Below are 20,391 nucleotides of genomic sequence, written 5' to 3' on the forward strand. Positions count from 1 at the left end.
AGCCAATAAAAGGTGTCATTTTGCTTGGCTTTTCTCTATAGAAAGATAGTTATTGTCTAGCCATTATGTGAACGATCCCTTGGATTTGTGTCGGCCTTTGATAGAACACCAACGTGTTTTAATGCATTATGTTAAAATGTTTCTAAATGGTGCACTATATGAATATTCCTATCATCTTTTCACTCTCCTTACAATGTAACATTCTTCTTGTCCATCTCCTTACAACAGAACAGTAAAATACAACCTTGTCCTACTTAGCGCTGACTCGTACCCTTAATCCTCTCACTAACATATAATACAGTCTTCTTTTCCTTAATTTAAAACATGCCAACCATAATGGCCTCCCTCTCTTGACCTACTAACATAACACTTTTTGTAATGTCCATTTACTATTATCAGTGGATTACTAGTAAAAGCTGTCTTGTTTTTAAAATGTGTATTCCATCTTGTCAAACATATGCAGTAGCAGTGCCTACTATGACCTGTGATGAGACAGTTAGGATTAAACGCGCGTCTTTCTGCTTTCACTTGATAGTTGCTCAGTCCCACAGGTTTGCCGTCAAGTTGTCATGTTTATATTAACCATAAAAAAATACAAACAGATCCCCTGTGATGCTACTTTTTGTCTCTACATTACGAGTAAAAAATAAAGAGCAACATTTTATAAGGAAGCACTCCTAGCTGGAATAAGTCAAGATAACTGTAAACTGATACGTGTGTAACATTTACACAACACTGCATTTAAGGTACGAGGTACATTTTCAGGCATGCTGCAAAAACGATTGTTACAGTACAGAGGGGTTGGATGCTCTACACTCGACCTCTTTCACAATAAGACAACATACCTCAAATGAAAACAAACTTAGTGTCAGCAGCGATATATTCAGAAATAAAACAACTAAAATCAAGGGGAAAAGAAAAAGACTGTCATCTTATGTAGCTCCGTGCAAATCCCAGTCACTGTGTGTGCAGTGAATAAATATAAGCTGGATACATTTTTTTAAAATCGTTAAGACATTTTCACATACCATCCTTTAATTTAATAATAAAGAATATGTGTGTTATAAATGCAAAGTTTTTTCAACATAATGCTAAAAATACAAAATTAAAATTGTATCATGGTTTCCTCAAACTTGTTCATAGTGAAACTCTGGCTACTGAATTGTGTTTCAACAAGATTCACAATTGGACAATGCCTCCTAACTTTAAGGAGCTCCTCACCGAATGAACATATTCTTTATTTGTTTATACGTAGATTTACTGTATCCAAACTCAAACTTCAAGTAGAAAACAAAAAGCTGAATAATTTATTTAGCACCTTTCATAAAGAATACCATCCTAACATACTTTACACAAATTATCATATCACTGAAACCTTGGGGGGAAAAAATCCACACTTGGTTAACCAGTGATTCTACGGGTTACGCCATCACGGTGCCTCATCACCGCTGTTCCTACCTGTGGAATGGTACACTTGCAGTGGAATTTACTTGCATATCATTCATAAACGTTATAATCAATTACAGGAAGGGTATGTAAAAAAAAATAAATTAACTTTCAGCACAGGATATATGACCACAGTGCAATCTCAATTATAGGTCCAGTCCAAAAAAATTGTAATAATTTGCTAAGCAAAAAAGAAAATAGAAAAAAATCTGGATCAGTATGGTGTTCCAGGGAAGAAGAAAAAATTAAAAATGCTATCTAGAATCATGTGCAGAGTAGATGTTACAGTGAGATAACAGAAGTGCTGAAAAGGGGGCTCGTGGTCAACGGGCTAAAACAGAAATCTGAAAAGAGGAAGAGGAGCAGCAGGATTCATTCAGTGATCAATCCAAAAGAAAAAAAAATCTGTGTGCTTTCTAGTAAGGACCAAAGAAAATCCAAAGAAATACCAGAAAGCCCTGAAAGTTGTTCAGTGTTCCACCAGACACAGAATCGCCAGTACAAAGCATATGTCTTACTGCTTTTCTGCTTTCCAGTCAGATACGTCTATAGAGGAAGCATCACACCATCATTCCCCAATGAGAAATATGGCTAAGGGAATATCTGTACAACTAGCTGGCATATATTTTTGTGATCCTCCATATCAAAAATGAAAACAGATCAATTGAAGTTCTAGCCGAAAAGCCGGTAAACATTTCTTTGGCTGATATAATGAAAAAAGTTAGTCTCCTTAAACTCTCAGTCTGATACACAAAGCAGCATTTATTTAGATTGTTCATCCTTGATGGACCAGTGCCCTCTGGCAGAAATATTTATGTTAATCAGCTGAGACCCATACAAAAGATGGAGACCCACTCTAAAGCGATCGTCATTTGCTATATTTTCTGATCTAATGTTTACTGATGTACAGATATTCAATACAATTATTAATTTGTTGAATTATAAAGTTTAGCTAGCTAGATCACTGCATAGAGTAATGTCCGTGGATGCTGCTGACAGACCTGCATTTCTAATCTGCAGTGGCACCCCTTAAATAGCTTTCTAATACTTTTGAAATAATGCTATTTGTGAATTCTGCTTGTAGATTTGGTATGGAGTATCATTTCATACTTTGATTGCACTCTATCTTAATTACAAGAACCCTGAGCAAATCAGCCCATTTAATAATGCTTTGCTGTATGCATTAATAAGGAAGTGAGCATATAATCCCAAAAGGTGCTAGCGTCTGATACCAACAGTTACTTGCTCCGGAAATGGGTCATTTAGATTGGCATTGGTAATTGTATTAAAGTTGGTCAAGGCTCACCGTATTTACCAGTTAAACAACATATTTTGCCTTAGAGTCATGAAGTAAATTTGGCTGCTGCCACCAGACTGCACGGAGGCAAAAAAGACCTGAAAAAAATAAAGAAGAAAAATAAGATGCCTAGTTACTGAATTTATCCCCACAGGGAAATTTCTCTGCAATTCAGGCTTGCACCAGACAATGACATTCCTAGTCTGCAAATGCTCATGTAATTTTATTAAGGATATTATATTGCATATAAATATATATAATTGCATACATTTCGGGCATTAGTGGATAGACAACTGTTCATAGAACACACTACTGTACTACAATATAACTGAGAAGCTGTGATTCATTGTTCTGAACGCGACTTAAAAATAAAGTTAACAGTCCATCACAGATAAAGTAAGTTGTAAAACTTAAGAGAATAATGCCATAAACTTCCCAACCAGAGGTTGTACCATTCAGAATGAAACATACGGGTGCTTTAAGAATGCATTTACTTTGCACTCTACACAGGTAAACCTACTGTTGAAAATGTAACCTTTGCACACTTTGTTTAAATAATGACATTCTCTAAAAAGCTCAGAATATTCAATTATTATTATTTTTATTATATAAGACGTATAATTTCTCCATGCACAAAACAAAGGTTTATGTTAATGTAGTATTAATATACCCTGCAACTTTTATTTACTAAAACTGTTGAACACTGTTGGCAACTAGTGTTCATTAAATTATTCCAGTTATTCTGCATGATTTAGAAAGCTGCCAGGGATCTAGAATGGCTACTAAAGAAGCATTCATGACCCCTTGGCAGGCATGTTTGCATTTTATTGTTTTACAGTATTGACTCTTAACCTATTTAGCAGAATTTCTGCCATTCATTAACATATAATATTCTGTTATGTTCAAGTGAATGTGTAATTTTACACATTCTCCTTACCTTATCATTTCGTTCACAAAGGAACTTTAGCTTCTGTGCTTTTTTGTGCATAAAAACTCCTTCTAGGTTGCCAGTCTCTGCAGATCTTAGTTCAATAGCTTTGTCTCCCCATCCCATCACTTGGTTAGATTGAAGATATGCTAAAAGATTTTAAAAAAAGCAATATTATTGAAGTACGCCAAGGAATTTATTACACATTTTAATGAGAAATTCCTTGTATGTGGTATAAATAGTGTATACAGAGAGCAGTCCTCCATGCAGTAGGGCTACAGAAATAGCCTATTGACAGTACAGTTGCATAACTAGATGTTTTCTGAAATGGAATACCACAGAGAATCTCAGAATTTCAGAACCACTTGTACTTAAATATAAAATTATAGAAATAGCTGAAGAAAATGCCATCAATGTATTGCCGCTTAGCTATATCATCGTTTGAGTTGCCATTTTCCATATATTGCCATAATTCTTCACAAGAAAGCATCTCAATCTTGGATCCTTCAAGGACTGGGTAGCCATCTAAACTTGGACTATCATAATTTTTACTTCCTCTGAATAATCAACAGAGGTTTATTTTTTCTACACTGTCCTCTTCTCTATTGCCATTCATCTCTTTCTATGCTCCATGCAGATTTTTGCTTTACTTTGTAACTTACTGTAAAGACAACTTATAAAATAAATTCTATGTAATTTGTTTTTTAAACTAAGTTTGTTCTCATTGAGGTTTGATAAAAACAATTTTATTGGAACCTACTTGTTTTTCTCTTATATTGTACCGATAGCAATGGCATTTCATCCTATCATGGAAAAGAATGAGTTAGTATACTTTTTCTTTAGATAATATAATTCTTCATTTGATCCCTGCCATAAACTGGAGCACATACTGCAACTTATAAAAATAAATATTACACAGGTGTAATGGCTGTAATGGTCAAGATATAATTTCTTACAGTGTTCATTGTTCAGTGAACCTTTATTGCCAGGATGCATTCAAGAAATACATTGTGCACATCCATCCATGTTCTTATCATTTTGTAATAGGGCTGTGGAGAGCTTCAGACTACTTTGGGAACATTGTATGCAGGCAGAAACCAACCTCAGGCAAGTTTTTATTTAGTCCAATATATCCACACTCATACTGGGGAAATTTGGAGTCCCTAAATGGCCTTAAGAGCATGTCACTGGCTTGAAGGAGAAAACCTCAGTAGTTTTGGGAAAAAAAAACACACTAAAACACAGGGGAGTCCTCAGGTTCGACTGGTCTCAGAACACAGAGGAACTATATAAGAAAGGGCAGAGCTACGTCCCTTAAATATTGGAAGTGACATCCTTCATATTTTCTACAGCTCCCTGATGGCCAGTGCACTTTTCTGCACTGTGGTGTGCTGGCCTGGTAACATCACTTCAAGCTAATTAAAAGGGCAGGCTCAATTACAGGACACACCCTGGACCCCATGGAGGTAGTAACAAAAGAGAGAATTAAAATAAAACTGAGTACCATTATGAGCAAAGCTGTACATCCTCACTCTGACACACTAACACTGAGGACTTTCAGACAACTAATCGTTCATCAGAATTGTGTCACGAAACGCTACTGGGGTTCCTTTATACCAACAGCCATATGCCTGTATAATGCCTCATTGTGACTGGAACTAACAAGTCAGAAATTGTCTTTCTTTTTAATTTTCTTGCTTTTTAGTCATTCTGGTGTGTGTGTATTTATTTATTTACCTATTTATGTATTTACTTAAAGAGCTTCTATAAAAAGCCAAATTTCCCCTGGGGACAAATAAAGATTGATTATCTATCTATCTATCTATCTATCTATCTATCTATCTATCTATCTATCTATCTATCTATCTATCTATCTATCTATCTATCTATCTATCTATCTATCTATCTATCTATCTATCTATCTATCTATCTATCTATCTATCTATCTATCTATCTATCTATCTATCTATGAACCAATCCCAGGTCTCTGAAACTATAAGTAATAAATTGTAACTACTCTGCCTCTGTGCAATCACAGAGAGAAGAAATTGCAAAATAAAGGTGACATCTATTAACAATATTGTTTATATGATTTGATTTAATTTATATCTACAATTGTCCTTGTTATCCTTAAAATGAAGCAAGAAAGCTTTCCTAAGAGATCTTAGGCACCAATACAAACTGTGTTAAGTGTACATGGTGAAGAATGAGTTGGAAATACATTTTTAAAATAAAGCATAAATATTGTATTTGCAGTCCCACTTGGGATCTAAACAATAAAAGACAATTATTTACCATGGCATTATTTTGTTAACGAAAATTCCTCTCTGATATGCTTAAAATACTGTAGTTTTAGCTTTGTCCCAGTTTTGTCTGCATATAGAAATTCAGTTTCCAACCCTTCTCTCTAGACACCACACAGTGATTTACTTATGATAAACACTTTTTATCATCATCAGAGACAGTACAATTCTATGAATTTGAAAAGCTGGTCAATGCAGAATTGGATCTGTACAACAGGGCTGCACCAGGGACAACACAAACTAAATTATGAATGTCACGCTTACCCTTTACAATATGTCTTTCCAATTACTAATGAACGTATGAGCAGGTTTATGACCCTGAGATAAGTGAAAGACTATAATTAATTTAGGACTTTTCATTTGAATATTTTATTTCCCTAACAAAATAATTAGAAAACAGTACTGGAATTAAAAAATATTGAAAAAAAAAAAAACACTTTTTGTATGCTTTCCACTCTGTTTCTGCACTGCCAGACCAAGCTAAGCTATTCCATTTGACTACGCGTGTTAAAGATTTTATTACTTCTTCCCAGTGAAGAGGTTTTAAACAGAAAGTAGTTCTTCCCCATACCGACAGAGGCAGGCATCTCGCCCCACTGTAGGACATTTTCTTTTGTGATCCGTCCATAAGTATCAATGTAGATTCCTTCGTCTTCATAGCAGACCAGCAACTCCATGCCATCAGTATTGGGAAGAATAATGATTGCATGAGAACGGATGTTACCTTGAATCTGAAAAAGAGAAAAGAAGGCATATATGTCTTTATTGCTAATCAAAATGAAGAGGAAATTCAGAGTTCTTGCTAGGAAAAGGTGTAAAGGCAGTTTACCTATAGTCACTGCTCACCATTAAATATTCTGCATTGAGCCATACATGTATATTCCAGTAGGCAGATTCATAGACGCTGCAGCACAAAAATAGCTCTAAGATGTGTGTTGGCTGCCTTTTTGAAAATCTCAGCAGCTTTTTCAGGAAAGCTGTTGTTGAAATGATTTCTGCTCTTGCAATCTCCCATCTGCCATGCCCTACTAAAGAACTGCTGTTTAGATATTCAACTACTATATTTCTGAAGAACTTTAAAAAAGGCAGATTACTTGGTTCCTCACACCCACTTAGTATGCTCCTGGAATGCAGACCTACAGTATATAACTCAGATGGATTTTTTGTTTAATGAATTGTTTATTTTCATCCATTGGTCCATTATGAAGCTTGCTTATTCCACTTTTGGGTTACGGTGTTTACTTACAGTAGTTCATTTAATGCATTGCTACCTAGAGTCCTTCACTGTTTACAAGACATATGAGTTTCCTAGATAATTAGCTATGAAGCATTATCACTAATTGAGGGTCTTAGTTGTTCAACTACTCCAGAAGAGAAGAGTTTTATTAGTTACTGTTACTTAAGAAATCAGATTTTGATTTGAAAATTATTCAGCAATATCAAACTTGTCTTTTCTTTGCAAAGATCTACTGAGAATTAAAAACATACATGGCAACATAAGAAATTTGACAAAATAGGTGCCCATTCAGTCCATTAAGCTCATTTAGTTTAATCGCTAAGTTGTCCCAATATTTCCTACAGAAACTTCTTAAAGGTTGTCAAGGTTTCAGCTTTAACTACAACTGTCCCGGTAGTTTGTTCCAGATTCTCACAACTCTTGCGTAAAGAAGTGTTTTGTGGCTTCAGTCCTAAATGTGCTTCTCCTTCATTTCCACTGGTGTCCTCGTGTACGCAACTCACTGTACAATTTTTCAACTGAAATTTTAGATAGATAGATAGATAGATGATAGATAGATACTTTATTAATCCCAAAGGGAAATTCACATTTTATCTTAAGCAGCACATGCTTTTTATAAACTTTATTATAAACATGAGTCTGTCTTTCACCTTGGTCACAGCTTAGAAACAGCTTGAACTCATGAGACAAATTATTTTAATTTTATGCAATGCAGGATATACCACCTTTATGGTATATAACACTGTCATGTTTAAGCCACAGCTTTTGCTATAACAGACCCCAACATTGTACCACTAAATCTTCAAAATGCAGTTCTGCTGTCAGGCACTATTCTAAGTTGGTTTATTTCAAACTTTTCAAGTTGTTTTTAATACCCACAGAACTCGGAGGAAGGTTTTCCTCTTTGATATATCTCTTTTGGGACTAATACATTTTTTTGTTGTTTTATATTTCTCCTAAAAGATATCTGGAAACATAATTATTTTGTACACTAGTGACACCCAGTTGTAATTATTGTTTAAACAGAATGCTACTTCTTCAGCTATATTATTAAGTAACTACTTTAGAGTGGTAAACATTCTGTATACATGAAAATTGTCTTTAAATTCTGAAAAAAACAAATTAAGGCAGTCTCTAAATTTACAGTATCTTCTAAAGCATTAGTTTTAGAAGAAATGACTACTATAATACTAATGACATGATGTAGTTATTATTGTTTACTTGCTTCTCTGTATTTTATTCAAAACACATCACTCAGGATCATAGTTAGAACTAAGAACTATGACTCTGTAGTTCCAGTTTTTAATTGGCCACACTAATTTACATTTAAATTTACAAACAAGTTTACCATCCTGGTTTGACATTTATGCCTTAGCTTTATCCCATCTTAATTTTCAGAACTTGTAAATACCTATCAATCCAGAGCATACTTTATAGTATCAAAATGCAGGTTTGCTTAAAATTCTTTGATTAAAAAATACTGTAGGAGGGTGACTCTCAACTCTCTGAAATCTTCTAGCTACCAATATTAGGAAAATTATTTTGTTTTTAGCAATAAAAATACTCACAATTGCATCATTACACACACTTGTGTTGAATTGCTGCTGATCTTATTGTTTTCTTGAAGTACTTTTTAATTATGGAGCAGCTGTTTTGTTTGACCATTATTAAGTTTATTTTTTTTCTCTTTTTGGCATCCTGCAGCAACACTTAGTGTGTCTTGAAGTGGATTTGTCACTGCCACTGAAGGACCTGACAGACCTCCGTGGCATTCTTCTACAACTGTCACAGTTTGCCACTATTAACTGCACAGTGTGACTAGCCTATAACAGTAGAATCTGGAATTATGAACCCATTCATGCTTTAAAAAATTCTGTCAATATTAGAAAATATTTTTTGTTGGTTTTTCAGCAATCTTTTGTGTTTTAACTGCATGTAATGTACAGTAATGTCATTAAATTTATTACAAAAAGACCATCATAACACATAAACTACACATTTATCATGAGAACATATACTACTATAATCTACTCTAGTCTGTGAAACATATATTCTATATTCTAAACATCTGAAAATGACTGAAAGGTTATTCTACATGTTTAAAATGCCACTAGAGATGCAAAGAGATTAAAAGACAATATACAATAAAGACTTTTATACACTAATTGTCTTTTTTTTTCAGAACAAGTGTACCTCTTTCAAGAAAAGAATAATCATTCTAGACACACAGAAAATGACAAAAACAAATTCCTAACAAAACAGCTTTGGAAACATAAGTAATGGTAATATTTTTCATATTTGTTAAAAGGACACATAATTTCTAGAAGGAATAGGCCATGTGTCTTTATTTTTGCCTTTTAATTTTAATGCTCAGCCTGCACAAAAATACCCAGAATAACTCAACAGAATTAAACATACTGTATAGGAAAAACAGCATGACCTCTGTATGCCTCCAAGTGCAAGAATATGAGTTAAATTGACAGTGAGAAGCGCACTTTCCTATAGCAACACCCACACATTATTGGGAAGGCAAGCAAGCATACAGTTGATACAGAATGTACAATTTTATAAAGACAAACATCCACAAAAATGAAAAAAAAAAATGTTTACTTGCCAAACCAGAATGCTGCTTTTCATCCCATTCTTTTGCAACCACTATCCGTAACATTAAAACAGGCATCCAGAGTCGGAGAGCAATTTTAATTCGCTGCCTTGGGATTTTCATGAGAGAAAACAGAGTGCAGAGAAAGAGAGAGAGAGAGATGTAGTGTGCGAGAGAGAAAGTGCGTGAGTGAGAACTGTGTGTGTGTGTGTGTGAGAGAGAGACAGAGAGAGAATAATGAACAGAAATGAACAGATTTAATGTAAATGATCCTTGAAATGAATAAGCAGGAGCTGACAGTAAAGTATGGTATCACTCTATTGACAGTTTGATAAATACCTGAATTTAAAGGGAGACCCAGTTAGGATGTGGGCTGTATTTTTAGCACAGATCTGGGTTAACCACACGAAAAACAACCTGGACAAGACAGATCAACCAATCAGTACAATTTGGGACATAACGTCCTGGAGAGGTGCAGATGGATACACAGTACTACTTTAATCCCTAAGGGGAAATTCAATTTTGAATCTCATTTATATTTCAGGATGGGGGATTTAAAAATAAATTTAAAGGGACTTTTTGATATTCTCTGCTGTGTATTCTACTGGTAAAAACTGAAAATGTCTTAATTCTTATAAAAATGAGTGATGACTGATGTACTTATCTGCCATCTTTCTCACATTAACTAGTCAATAAAGGCAAATGTAGACAGTCTGACCTCTCAGTTTATACTTAATAAGCCATGATTTTCCAGCTAAAAAATGTGGGCTAATTTTTCAAAGAATAACCGTTATCAAGAAAAGAGGAAAAGACTGAGGGGAAAAAAAGGAAGATGAAAGAGTGTACAAGTGAAAACCATGTGTATCAGGCTACCAAATATTGTGCGAGTCCTCAGATTCTTACAAAAGCGCCATCTTGAATTGAGGAAAAGACCACATCTGACAGAAGACATACAGTATATTTTTGATTAAGTACTATACTGTATATAGCAGAATCTCTGAGGAAGCTTTATTCAGATTCTGTGTAATTCTACATTTGTGAAAATATTTTAATTCAGTGTATCAAATTTAATTGTATATTTCAGAGACAAACATAGCTCTTCAGGATTATTCTTTGACTGCTGCATGTGTTTTTGTTCAATCTTCGTGATGGTGTCTTATCTCTGATAGTAAGGGTCAAAATAAGTAAGGTTTATATTGACCAAGGCTGGTTGTGTTCAACTGGTGGTTCTAATTATTCCTTTACCTGAGCTGTTTTAACAAGGGGCAATTACTTTTCCAGGCAATACTAGTTGGTGCTAGATCATTACATAAATTAAATAAGTAAATAAAAAATGTTATTTGCTCACTTAATATTATATTGTGGTTGAAAACAACAAGTTTATAATAACAGCTAAAATTAGTAAGGAAAAAATACTTTTTCATACCAGCAGAATTTCTTCCACTACTTTCCTTGCAATATAGGTTTCATAGTTACTTGGGTTAATTCTACCACTGTTTTTGGATATTGAGACGTTTTTTATATTTTCAGGAATTTCAGTAATGTGCAATGGTTTTTGAAATACATGCAAAATGTTTTTGATATAATTCCTTACCCATATTGTTGAGTTAATTCTATCCTGTTGTATATCTTCTTTGACCCATTAATCTTTTCAGGGTTTCTAATTGCCAAAGCCCATACTAGCAAACCACCATGGATGGGGCACCAGTTCATCACAGGATACACTCACATGATTGTGCACTGCCTTACACTCACTGGATCAATGTGGACTCACAAATTAACCCAACACACGTCTTTCAGATGTGGACTGATTGTCCCCAGTAATGCTTGAAAAGAATCTGGCCCCCTGAAATCCTCATTTGGATTATAAAAGAAGAGATGGATTTAAGGTTTAATGCTGAGCATAACCTGGTTGTTCTTCTCAGACAGAATAAAGTGGTGACAGATGTGCTGCTGGTTGATAGTTTATAAGGGTCTTCCTAACCTAGGTCACGAGAAGTTGAAGCTAGGTGTAGAGTCGAGCGTTCACATAGAAAAGGATCAAAAGAACAACAAATGTATGGAGGAGAATAGTGTGAAGTGTTGAGGAAGTCTTCATACACAGACATTCTTGTTTAGTCAGGCTAATGAGGGCCATAACTACATATATTTACCTCTGTGTATCTCCTTGTCCTCATTTTCTTTTCTATCCTGTTGTGTACATGTCAAGCCTGTCCATAAAATCTTTTACTTTGACAAACGCAAGTCTCAGTTGTTGTTAGAAATTAAGAGGATCACTCAATAGCACACCCTACAGGTCACACCTCTTAAAATCTGTTCCCTATCTATATATATAATTCACTAAGCCGCCGACAAGTAGCCACCCATGGAAAGCACGCCGGAAGGGGCGTGGATTCACTAAGCCGCCGACAAGTAAGACGCCCATGGCGCATGCAAGAAGTAGTCACGCCCACCAACTCTAAGACCATTGGATACGACGACAACTCGCAGAGCCACGCCCACCAACTCGAACGCGACGACTCGGGAAAAAAGCCTTCATTTATGTTTGTCTGTGCTACAGTACACATGCACCTCTGAGCCACGTTGACTTTTCGGTTACGACGCACGGCTGCGTGCACCATCGCAAACTGTTTTACACGCTACATACAGCAATTTGCATCCGTGACAAACATGCGTCTTCTTAGATGGTCCTGCAGGAACATGGAAAACGTTTCTCCGCCCACCAACACTCCTTATTACCCGACCAGCGTCCACCGCATCCGCGACAAACATGCGTCTTCTTAGATGGTCCTGCAGGAACACGGAAGACATTTCCCCGCCCACCAACACTCCTTTTTCCCTGGCCCACGTCTACCCTCGCTCTCTAGGCATTCACACTGCCTGCTCATGTGCCCGGACGCAAAAACTCACCGACCACCCAGTTAGTCCCTTTCGTCTGTGCTAGGAGTCCACATGCACCTCTGAGCCACGTTGACTTTTCATTATTCTTTTTGGTTATGACACCCGACCGCGTCCACCATCGAAAACCATGGGAAAGGAACAACGAAGCCCCGCCCAGAAACTCTACCTCCTCCTCCTACGTGATCGGGAACGCACCTCAGACCACTGCCCGCCAACTCGAACAGCTCATCAAACACATACTCACTCGCTTTGCTCTGTGCTGCGGTCCAAATCCAGCTGTGAGCCACGTTGACTGTTCTTTTGCCCTCCATGGCTACCGCTTCAAATGTATTTCATGGAAACAACACTTCTTTCAATGTTATAGAAATTCCTGCATCAGATAACTGTTTGTTTCTATCAGTCGGGTTTTTTTGGAAAAATGTCATTGACGAAACTGTTGCTCTCAAACTTCGCAACATGGCTGTTGGCTTTGTTTGCCAACATTGGGATAACTTCGGCGACGTGGTGTCCGTTGTTGTTAGTCACAGAGGCGTTGTTATACAGTCTGCTCAACAATACGCTGACTACATGATTACGTCCAGAGTCTATGGTGGCGAGGCAGAAATTGTGGCAATGTCCCAAATCCTTCCAGCTACTACCAGCATTTACTTCCAAGGACGTCCTCATGCCTCTCCTCGAGTTTACAATCCGGCCCAGCGTCTCTCCATATCCCTGCTCTTTAGTGGTCCTTTGAATCATGGGCATTACGAGGTTCTCATGCCTCTCAAATACACATGTGATAACCTTCTGGTGACATCTTTTGACACTGTCGGTATGTGCACACAGGGTGCACACCCACTTGCTCGCCACACTAATGTGACGTCACCTGCCCACTCTCCTCTTCCTGAAAAACATTTCAAGACACACTCCCCTGAACACACGCATTCCACACAGGACTTTCAATGCACCTTTTGTTCCAAAAGTTTCCGAGTGCAGAGATATCTGAACGCACATTTAAAAAAACACAACACTAAACGAATTATGCAATGTGAACATTGCCAACAATACTTCAAAACAACTCGCGCTCTCAAGAAACACTTACGAACTCATTCCATTCTCACCTTCAATTGCACATTTTGTAACGAGGACTTCACAGGTGAGATGGATCTCCACAACCATATGCAGATCCATTCAACACAAAGATTTGTATGCAAAATTTGCGACAAACACTTTCACGCACGCAAATACCTTACTAACCATCTCAAACACTGCTCCAAAACCTTCACGTGCCAGACGTCTCTCAAAGCACATTTAAACACCCACTCCACTGAACAAAGGCATTCCAAACAGATCTTTCAATGCACGATTTGTTCAAAAACGTTCCGAGTGCAGAGATATCTCAACATGCATTTAAAAACACACTCCACTGAACGAATTATGCAATGTGAACATTGCCAGCAATGCTTCGACACAACTCATTCCAATTCCCTTCAGTGTCAACACAACACTAAATCGTTCATGCACAAACATCGCATTCAGTTTACTGGAGTGTAAAACTATCACATCTGCAACCTCACAAACTGTCCTTATTCCCCGTATATATGCCTGACCCCATCAGATTCAAATTTGCCTTTTACTTTTACCCGAAGACAATTTCCTGTTCAATTGGCATTTGCGATGACAATTAATAAGGCACAGGGACAAACTTTCAAAAAGATATGCCTGTATCTGCCAAAACCAGTCTTCATTCACGGACAATTATATGTTGCTCTCTCCAGAGTTCCATCTTTTCATTCACTTTCTGTTGTATCCTCAAACCCTCCCTTTTTAGATAACTGTGTCTTTCCAGAAGTGTTCAACCATCAATAAATAATTATGTGGCGTTTGTTATGCCACGGGTTCACTATTGTGTTGTATTTTGCTCTCTCCAGAGTTTCATCTTTTCATTCACTTACTGTTGTATCAGACCCACCCGTTTTAGACAACTGTGTCTTTCCGGAAGTGTTTAGCATTCAATAAATAATTATGCATGAGATTGAGCATTAACAGGTCTGTGATGCCCCTGGATGTCCCGTACTGCACGCGCGCTACACTGAATGGATCAACCGGAGCTTGCATTTGTTCCCCACGAACGAGGAATTCCCAGGAAGTGCGGTTCATACGCTCACACTGATTACGTCCCTACCCTTTGTACACACACACACACCCCCTCCCCCTTGCTACTACCATGGTCGGGTGACACAAAACACAGCGTCAATCCAGCTGTAAGCTGCGTTGACTGTTCATTTGCCTTCCATGGCCACCGCTTCAAATGTATTTCATGGAAACTACACTTCTTTCAATGTTATACAGATTCCTGCATGAAGTAACTGCACACGCGCTACACTGAATGGATCAACGTGTGTCTACCCGGCGCAGAGAGGCGTGGGTAAGCCGTTGAACCCCATTCGTGCTGCAAACCGGGAGATTCCCAGTACTAATTACGTCCCTGTCCTTTGTACAACCCAAACCCCTCCCCCCCCCCCCCGCTCCTACCGTGCTCGGGTGACTTGGTGGATTATATATAGAAAAGCAGCCAAAACCGCAAAGAACAATGAAAGGTCTACGTGACTTGGTGGATTATATATAGAAAAGCAGCCAAAACCGCAAAGAACAATGAAAGTTCTACGTGACTTGGTGGATTATATATAGAAAAGCAGCCAAAACCGCAAAGAACAATGAAAGGTCTACGTGACTCACAGCTGCATGTGGACTGTGAAAAGAGGAAAACGACTCAGGTGATGAGTTGGGGGTGGGCACATGAGCAGGCAGTGCATACTGCAGACTAGCATGACGGAGGGGGCGGAATGGGCGTCCTTCCCCTCTCCTCCCGTTCCACCCTCCGCACCTGAGTGCCGTCCACCCCCATCCCTCGCTCTGGGAGGAGAAGCCACGATGGCGGTCCGCCAGTTTTCAGTCACGGAGAATTGTATGTTGGTTCATTCCGTGCATTGTTACAATGTTTCTTTTCTTGGTGATTTATTACATTACCGATTTTTACAATGTTAATTTTCTCCCTGTGCTTAAAAATCATTAAAAAAACAGCCTGATTTTGCGGCGTATGGTACGCCGCGGGTTGGCTAGTATGATTAATTTTAAGATGTCTTGATGTTACACCACTCCAAGTTATTCCTATACTGGATAACTCTATTCTCAGTTTCTACAAACAAAAGAACTATCTTTACAACACTTCTAATTGCTGCAATGCAGGACTGCTTCTAAAGTTTGTTTACTTCAAACAAGTATTACTTCCTGGCTTTTTAAAAGTTTTAATATGTTGTCATATTGGTACCGTATGAGCTGTCAAACAAGTTATTTTATTTACAGCAAAATTACTGCATAGATTTACTATTTATTACCTGTTTACATTGTGAGTTTGGCAAATAAATTTAAATTTGCTAGTATTCGTATTCCTTGTTACAACTTATGTTGTAAGTGACATCTTTTCCATACTATTTGTGAAGTTTATACTCTTTGGTAAGCAAGAACACTTTAGCCTGACAAGATTCTGTGTTGAACTTTAGAGGCATTTGGTAATTTAAAAAAAAATCTTATACAGGTACTTACATAGTAATTACAGTGTTATTATGGACACTTAATGTAAAGTGTTACCAAAGAAAGTAGTCAAATTAAGCATGCTGTTCTGAATTGGAAAGATCAAATAATAATATCAAATCCTTTCTATTAAAAGATACAGTATATGTATATCCTACAACAGTGATTACAACAAGTACATCTACATATACTGATAATGGATTGAGCTGCTTATATCACATTGAAAAGTCTATGAAAGGAAAAGTAACATGAGAGACAAAAAAGGGCAATTTCAATAATACTTACATATGTTGGAAGGTAAAGGTCATAAACTGTCCCAGAATCAACATCAATGGCATGAAACCCAATTACTGAGCTGTAAATGACCTTTAGTCTCTGACCCTCTTCGACAGTGAGGTCTACAGACAATGGCTTATTAGGTACAGCATTGAAGGACTGTATGAAAGAGAGAAGTCTGAGATTAGGTTGTTCACAAACACTGATAGACAGCTTCCAACAAGAATGGTTTAATGGCCAGAACAAACTTGCTGAGCTTTAAAGGTTTAATAGATATGTGGTAAAGCCTTGCCCTTCGTCAAGATTTTATCATGTACCTGCTCACTACATGTTAAATGACATTTGGTTGTACTGAATTCTACTGAAAATCAGCCTTGTTTGAGTGTCATCATGACAAGCACATCTAGTTAATGCAGGGTAAAACTGTGCACAGCAAATCAGTGGAGTGAAAAGGGAACAGGCCTACAAGCTGACCATTTGCATGTTTGAACTGCAGCGGCATTATGGTCAATTACCGGTTCCAAGTAAACTAGTTCATGAAGAAATTTTTACAAGTAGAACTTGTCCCTGAGGAAACTAACAGAAGTAGGACATTCTGCAACACCAAGAATACTAAGGGAAGTTAATTGAGTTCTAAGAAATTTTTAGGCTACCTAATTTTAAGACGCACATTATCCTGCAGGGCCAAGCACAAATATTGACCCTTTAACAACCAGGAAGACTAACATTCAGTGGGTGAGGTGAAGTTAAAAAGCTATAGTGCAATTTTCTGTTCAGGAACAATTCATGCATGTTTATTTTTACCACAATTTATTCAGACATTAGCAAACCTTTGAGTATTATTTACTCAGAAATTAATAAACACTTAAGCATGCCTGTTTAAACAGCACTTAAGTAGTTTCCCCAAAACAAAAAGAATTTCTAAATCCGAGAGAATTGCAAAACAAAAACAGTGACCCAGATATATGTAAGAAAAAAAAAAAAAAAAATAAATAAATATATATATATATAGGGCGGCACGGTGGCGCAGTGGGTAGCGCTGCTGCCTCGCAGTTGGGAGACCTGGGGACCCGGGTTCGCTTCCCGGGTCCTCCCTGCGTGGAGTTTGCATGTTCTCCCCGTGTCTGCGTGGGTTCCCTCCGGGCGATCCGGTTTCCTCCCACAGTCCAAAGACATGCCGGTTAGGTGGATTGGCGATTCTAAATTGGCCCTAGTGTGTGCTTGGTGTGTGGGTGTGTTTGTGTGTGTCCTGCGGTGGGTTGGCACCCTGCCCAGGATTGTTTCCTGCCTTGTGCCCTGTGTTGGCTGGGATTGGCTCCAGCAGACCCCCGTGACCCTGTGTTTGGATTCAGCGGGTTGGAAAATGGATGGATGGATATATATATATATACAGTAATCCCTCCTCCATCGCGGGGGTCGCGTTCCAGAGCCACCTGCGAAATAAGAAAATCCGCGAAGTAGAAACCATATGTTTATATGGTTATTTTTATATTGTCATGCTTGGGTCACAGATTTGCGCAATAACACAGGAGGTTGTAGAGAGACAGGAACGTTATTCAAACACTGCAAACAAACATTTGTCTCTTTTTCAAAAGTTTAATCTGTGCTCCATGACAAGACAGAGATGACAGTTCAGTCTCACAATTAAAAGAATGCAAACATATCTTCCTCTTCAAAGGAGCAAACAATTCAATAGGGCTGTTTGTCTTGTAAGTATGCGAAGCACCACGGCACAAAGCTGTTGAAGGCGGCAGTTCACACCCCCTCCGTCAGGAGCAGGGAGAGAGAGAGAGAGAGAGAGAGAGAGAGTTAGAGAGAGATAGAGAGAGACAGATAAAAAAATCAATACGTGCCCTTTGAGCTTTTAAGTATGCGAAGCACCGTGCAGCATACTTAAAAGCTGCACACAGAAGGTAGCAACGTGAAGATAATCTTTCAGCATTTTTAGACAAGCGTCCGTATCGTCTAGGTGTGCGAACAGCCCCCCTGCTCACACCCCCTACGTCAGGATCACAGATAGTCAGCGCAAGAGAGAGAGAGAAAGAAAAGTAAGTTGGGTAGCTTCTCAGCCATCTGCCAATAGCGTCCCTTGTATGAAATCAACTGGGCAAACCAACTGAGGAAGCATGTACCAGAAATTAAAAGACCCATTGTCCGCAGAAACCCACGAAGCAGCGAAAAATCCGCGATATATATTTAAATATGCTTACATATAAAATCTGCGATGGAGTGAAGCCGCGAAAGGCGAAGCGCGATATAGCGAGGGATTACTGTATATATGTATGTGTGTGTGTTTATTGGCCAACCACAAGCGTTACCTGGTAGGTAACCACCCATACAATCAGATTGTGACACAGACTACGAATGCCGTGAATGTAATTACCCCGATCTACATGCTGTCAAATAAACGAACCACACGCCATGGTGCAACGTTAGGGGCATCGCCTCTGGCGCTGACGTCCGAGGTTCGATTCCCGAGAGGGAGTGCAGTGGAGTGTGTACGCCTGATGAGCCCAGAATGAGGGCAAAACACGTGTCGCGTACTCTTTGCATTTATCTGACAGTAAACTATTTCAACCATATATATATGTATATATAGTGGCGAGCCGGGACGCCTGGAAGGACCGGAAGAGGGACTACACCTCCTCCGGACCACGAGAGGGCAGCCGCCCTCTATGGGGACCACGGGAACAGAGCATGGAAGCTCAACCCTATAGGGGCCCGTGGTCACTGTCAGGGGACGCCCTGATGCCTGAAAAGCCCTGGACGTCAGCACTTCCGCCACACCCAGAGGTGCTGGCAGAAGGATTACCATGGACACCCGGAGTGCTTCCGGGTGCTTGTGCGGCACTTCCACCACACCAGGAAGCTCATCTGAAGGCACCTGGAGCACATCTGGGTGAACATAAAAGGGGCCGCCTCCCTCCATTCATCAACTGGAGTCGGATGAAAGAGGACAGAGCTTGGAGGAGAGGAGTGAAGGCGGTCGGAGAGAGAGGCATTGTTGAGAGGGCTGGACTTAGGGTGTGTGGTGCTAAGGCACCGGGTTGTGTGCACTTGTAAATAGAAGAATATGTACAATAAACGTGTGTGTGGTTTTGAACCTTCGGTGTCTGCCTGTCTGTGTCCGGCCTATATATATATATATATATATATATATATATATATATATATATATATATATATATATATATATATATATATATATATATATAAAATGTATTCACTTCAAAATTCAAGGGAATATATGGGAAAGTAACTAAATTTCAAATTAAGGGAAAAAACCAAAACCTACTTGTTCAAATCAATTTACAAATCAAAAAGAACACAGAAAAGCATTTCTACAAGGCTTGCTCTGGCATATTACAGTAAATAACTTGATAAATGTAACGCAGTGATCAGTGAAGAGAAACGATGCAGTAGCCATTTAGTTTAAAGTGTAATGCCCTACTCTCTAGGCACTACAGCTAAATAATAAATATAACTTTCAAAAAATATATGCTTAATCACTGCCTACCTTAAAAGCCATGAACTTGTGATAGGGCTTGGGAGCCCATGCATACACCTCAACAGAGCTCTTCAGGGCAATGACCAGAAATTTAATTCTTTCATATTTCACTAGAAATTGAAAAATGAGAAATAATAATAATACTACTAAATAAAGAAAAAGTTCAGGACATCAAGTGTTACAATGCAAATATATTAGAGCTTCATTCTTCCTGTAATTGTCGTACTAGGTGCTTCTCTTAAGATGGACACTTCTGTTTATTTCATAGCGTTGTAATATGTTGTTTGCTTCAGTTTCCAATGGGATTTGTTATTGGTCAT

At 38.2% G+C, this 20,391-nt stretch overlaps 1 protein-coding gene across 1 annotated transcript in view; it reads right to left on the reverse strand.

The window, feature by feature from the left end:
- Positions 1 to 379: 379 nt before the first annotated feature.
- The window catches only part of si:zfos-2326c3.2 (TRAF2 and NCK-interacting protein kinase), a 125,547-nt gene continuing 105,535 nt past the window's right edge, over positions 380 to 20,391 (reverse strand). Inside the window, 5 exon segments of the mRNA XM_028815689.2 lie at positions 380 to 2,841; positions 3,681 to 3,820; positions 6,546 to 6,705; positions 16,573 to 16,722; positions 20,081 to 20,181. Of these exon segments, the coding sequence (XP_028671522.2) occupies positions 2,758 to 2,841; positions 3,681 to 3,820; positions 6,546 to 6,705; positions 16,573 to 16,722; positions 20,081 to 20,181 (635 nt within the window). The 3' untranslated portion in view covers positions 380 to 2,757.

This window comes from Erpetoichthys calabaricus, chromosome 12 (assembly GCF_900747795.2).
Source record: "Erpetoichthys calabaricus chromosome 12, fErpCal1.3, whole genome shotgun sequence".
Taxonomy (NCBI): Eukaryota; Metazoa; Chordata; class Cladistia; order Polypteriformes; family Polypteridae; genus Erpetoichthys; species Erpetoichthys calabaricus.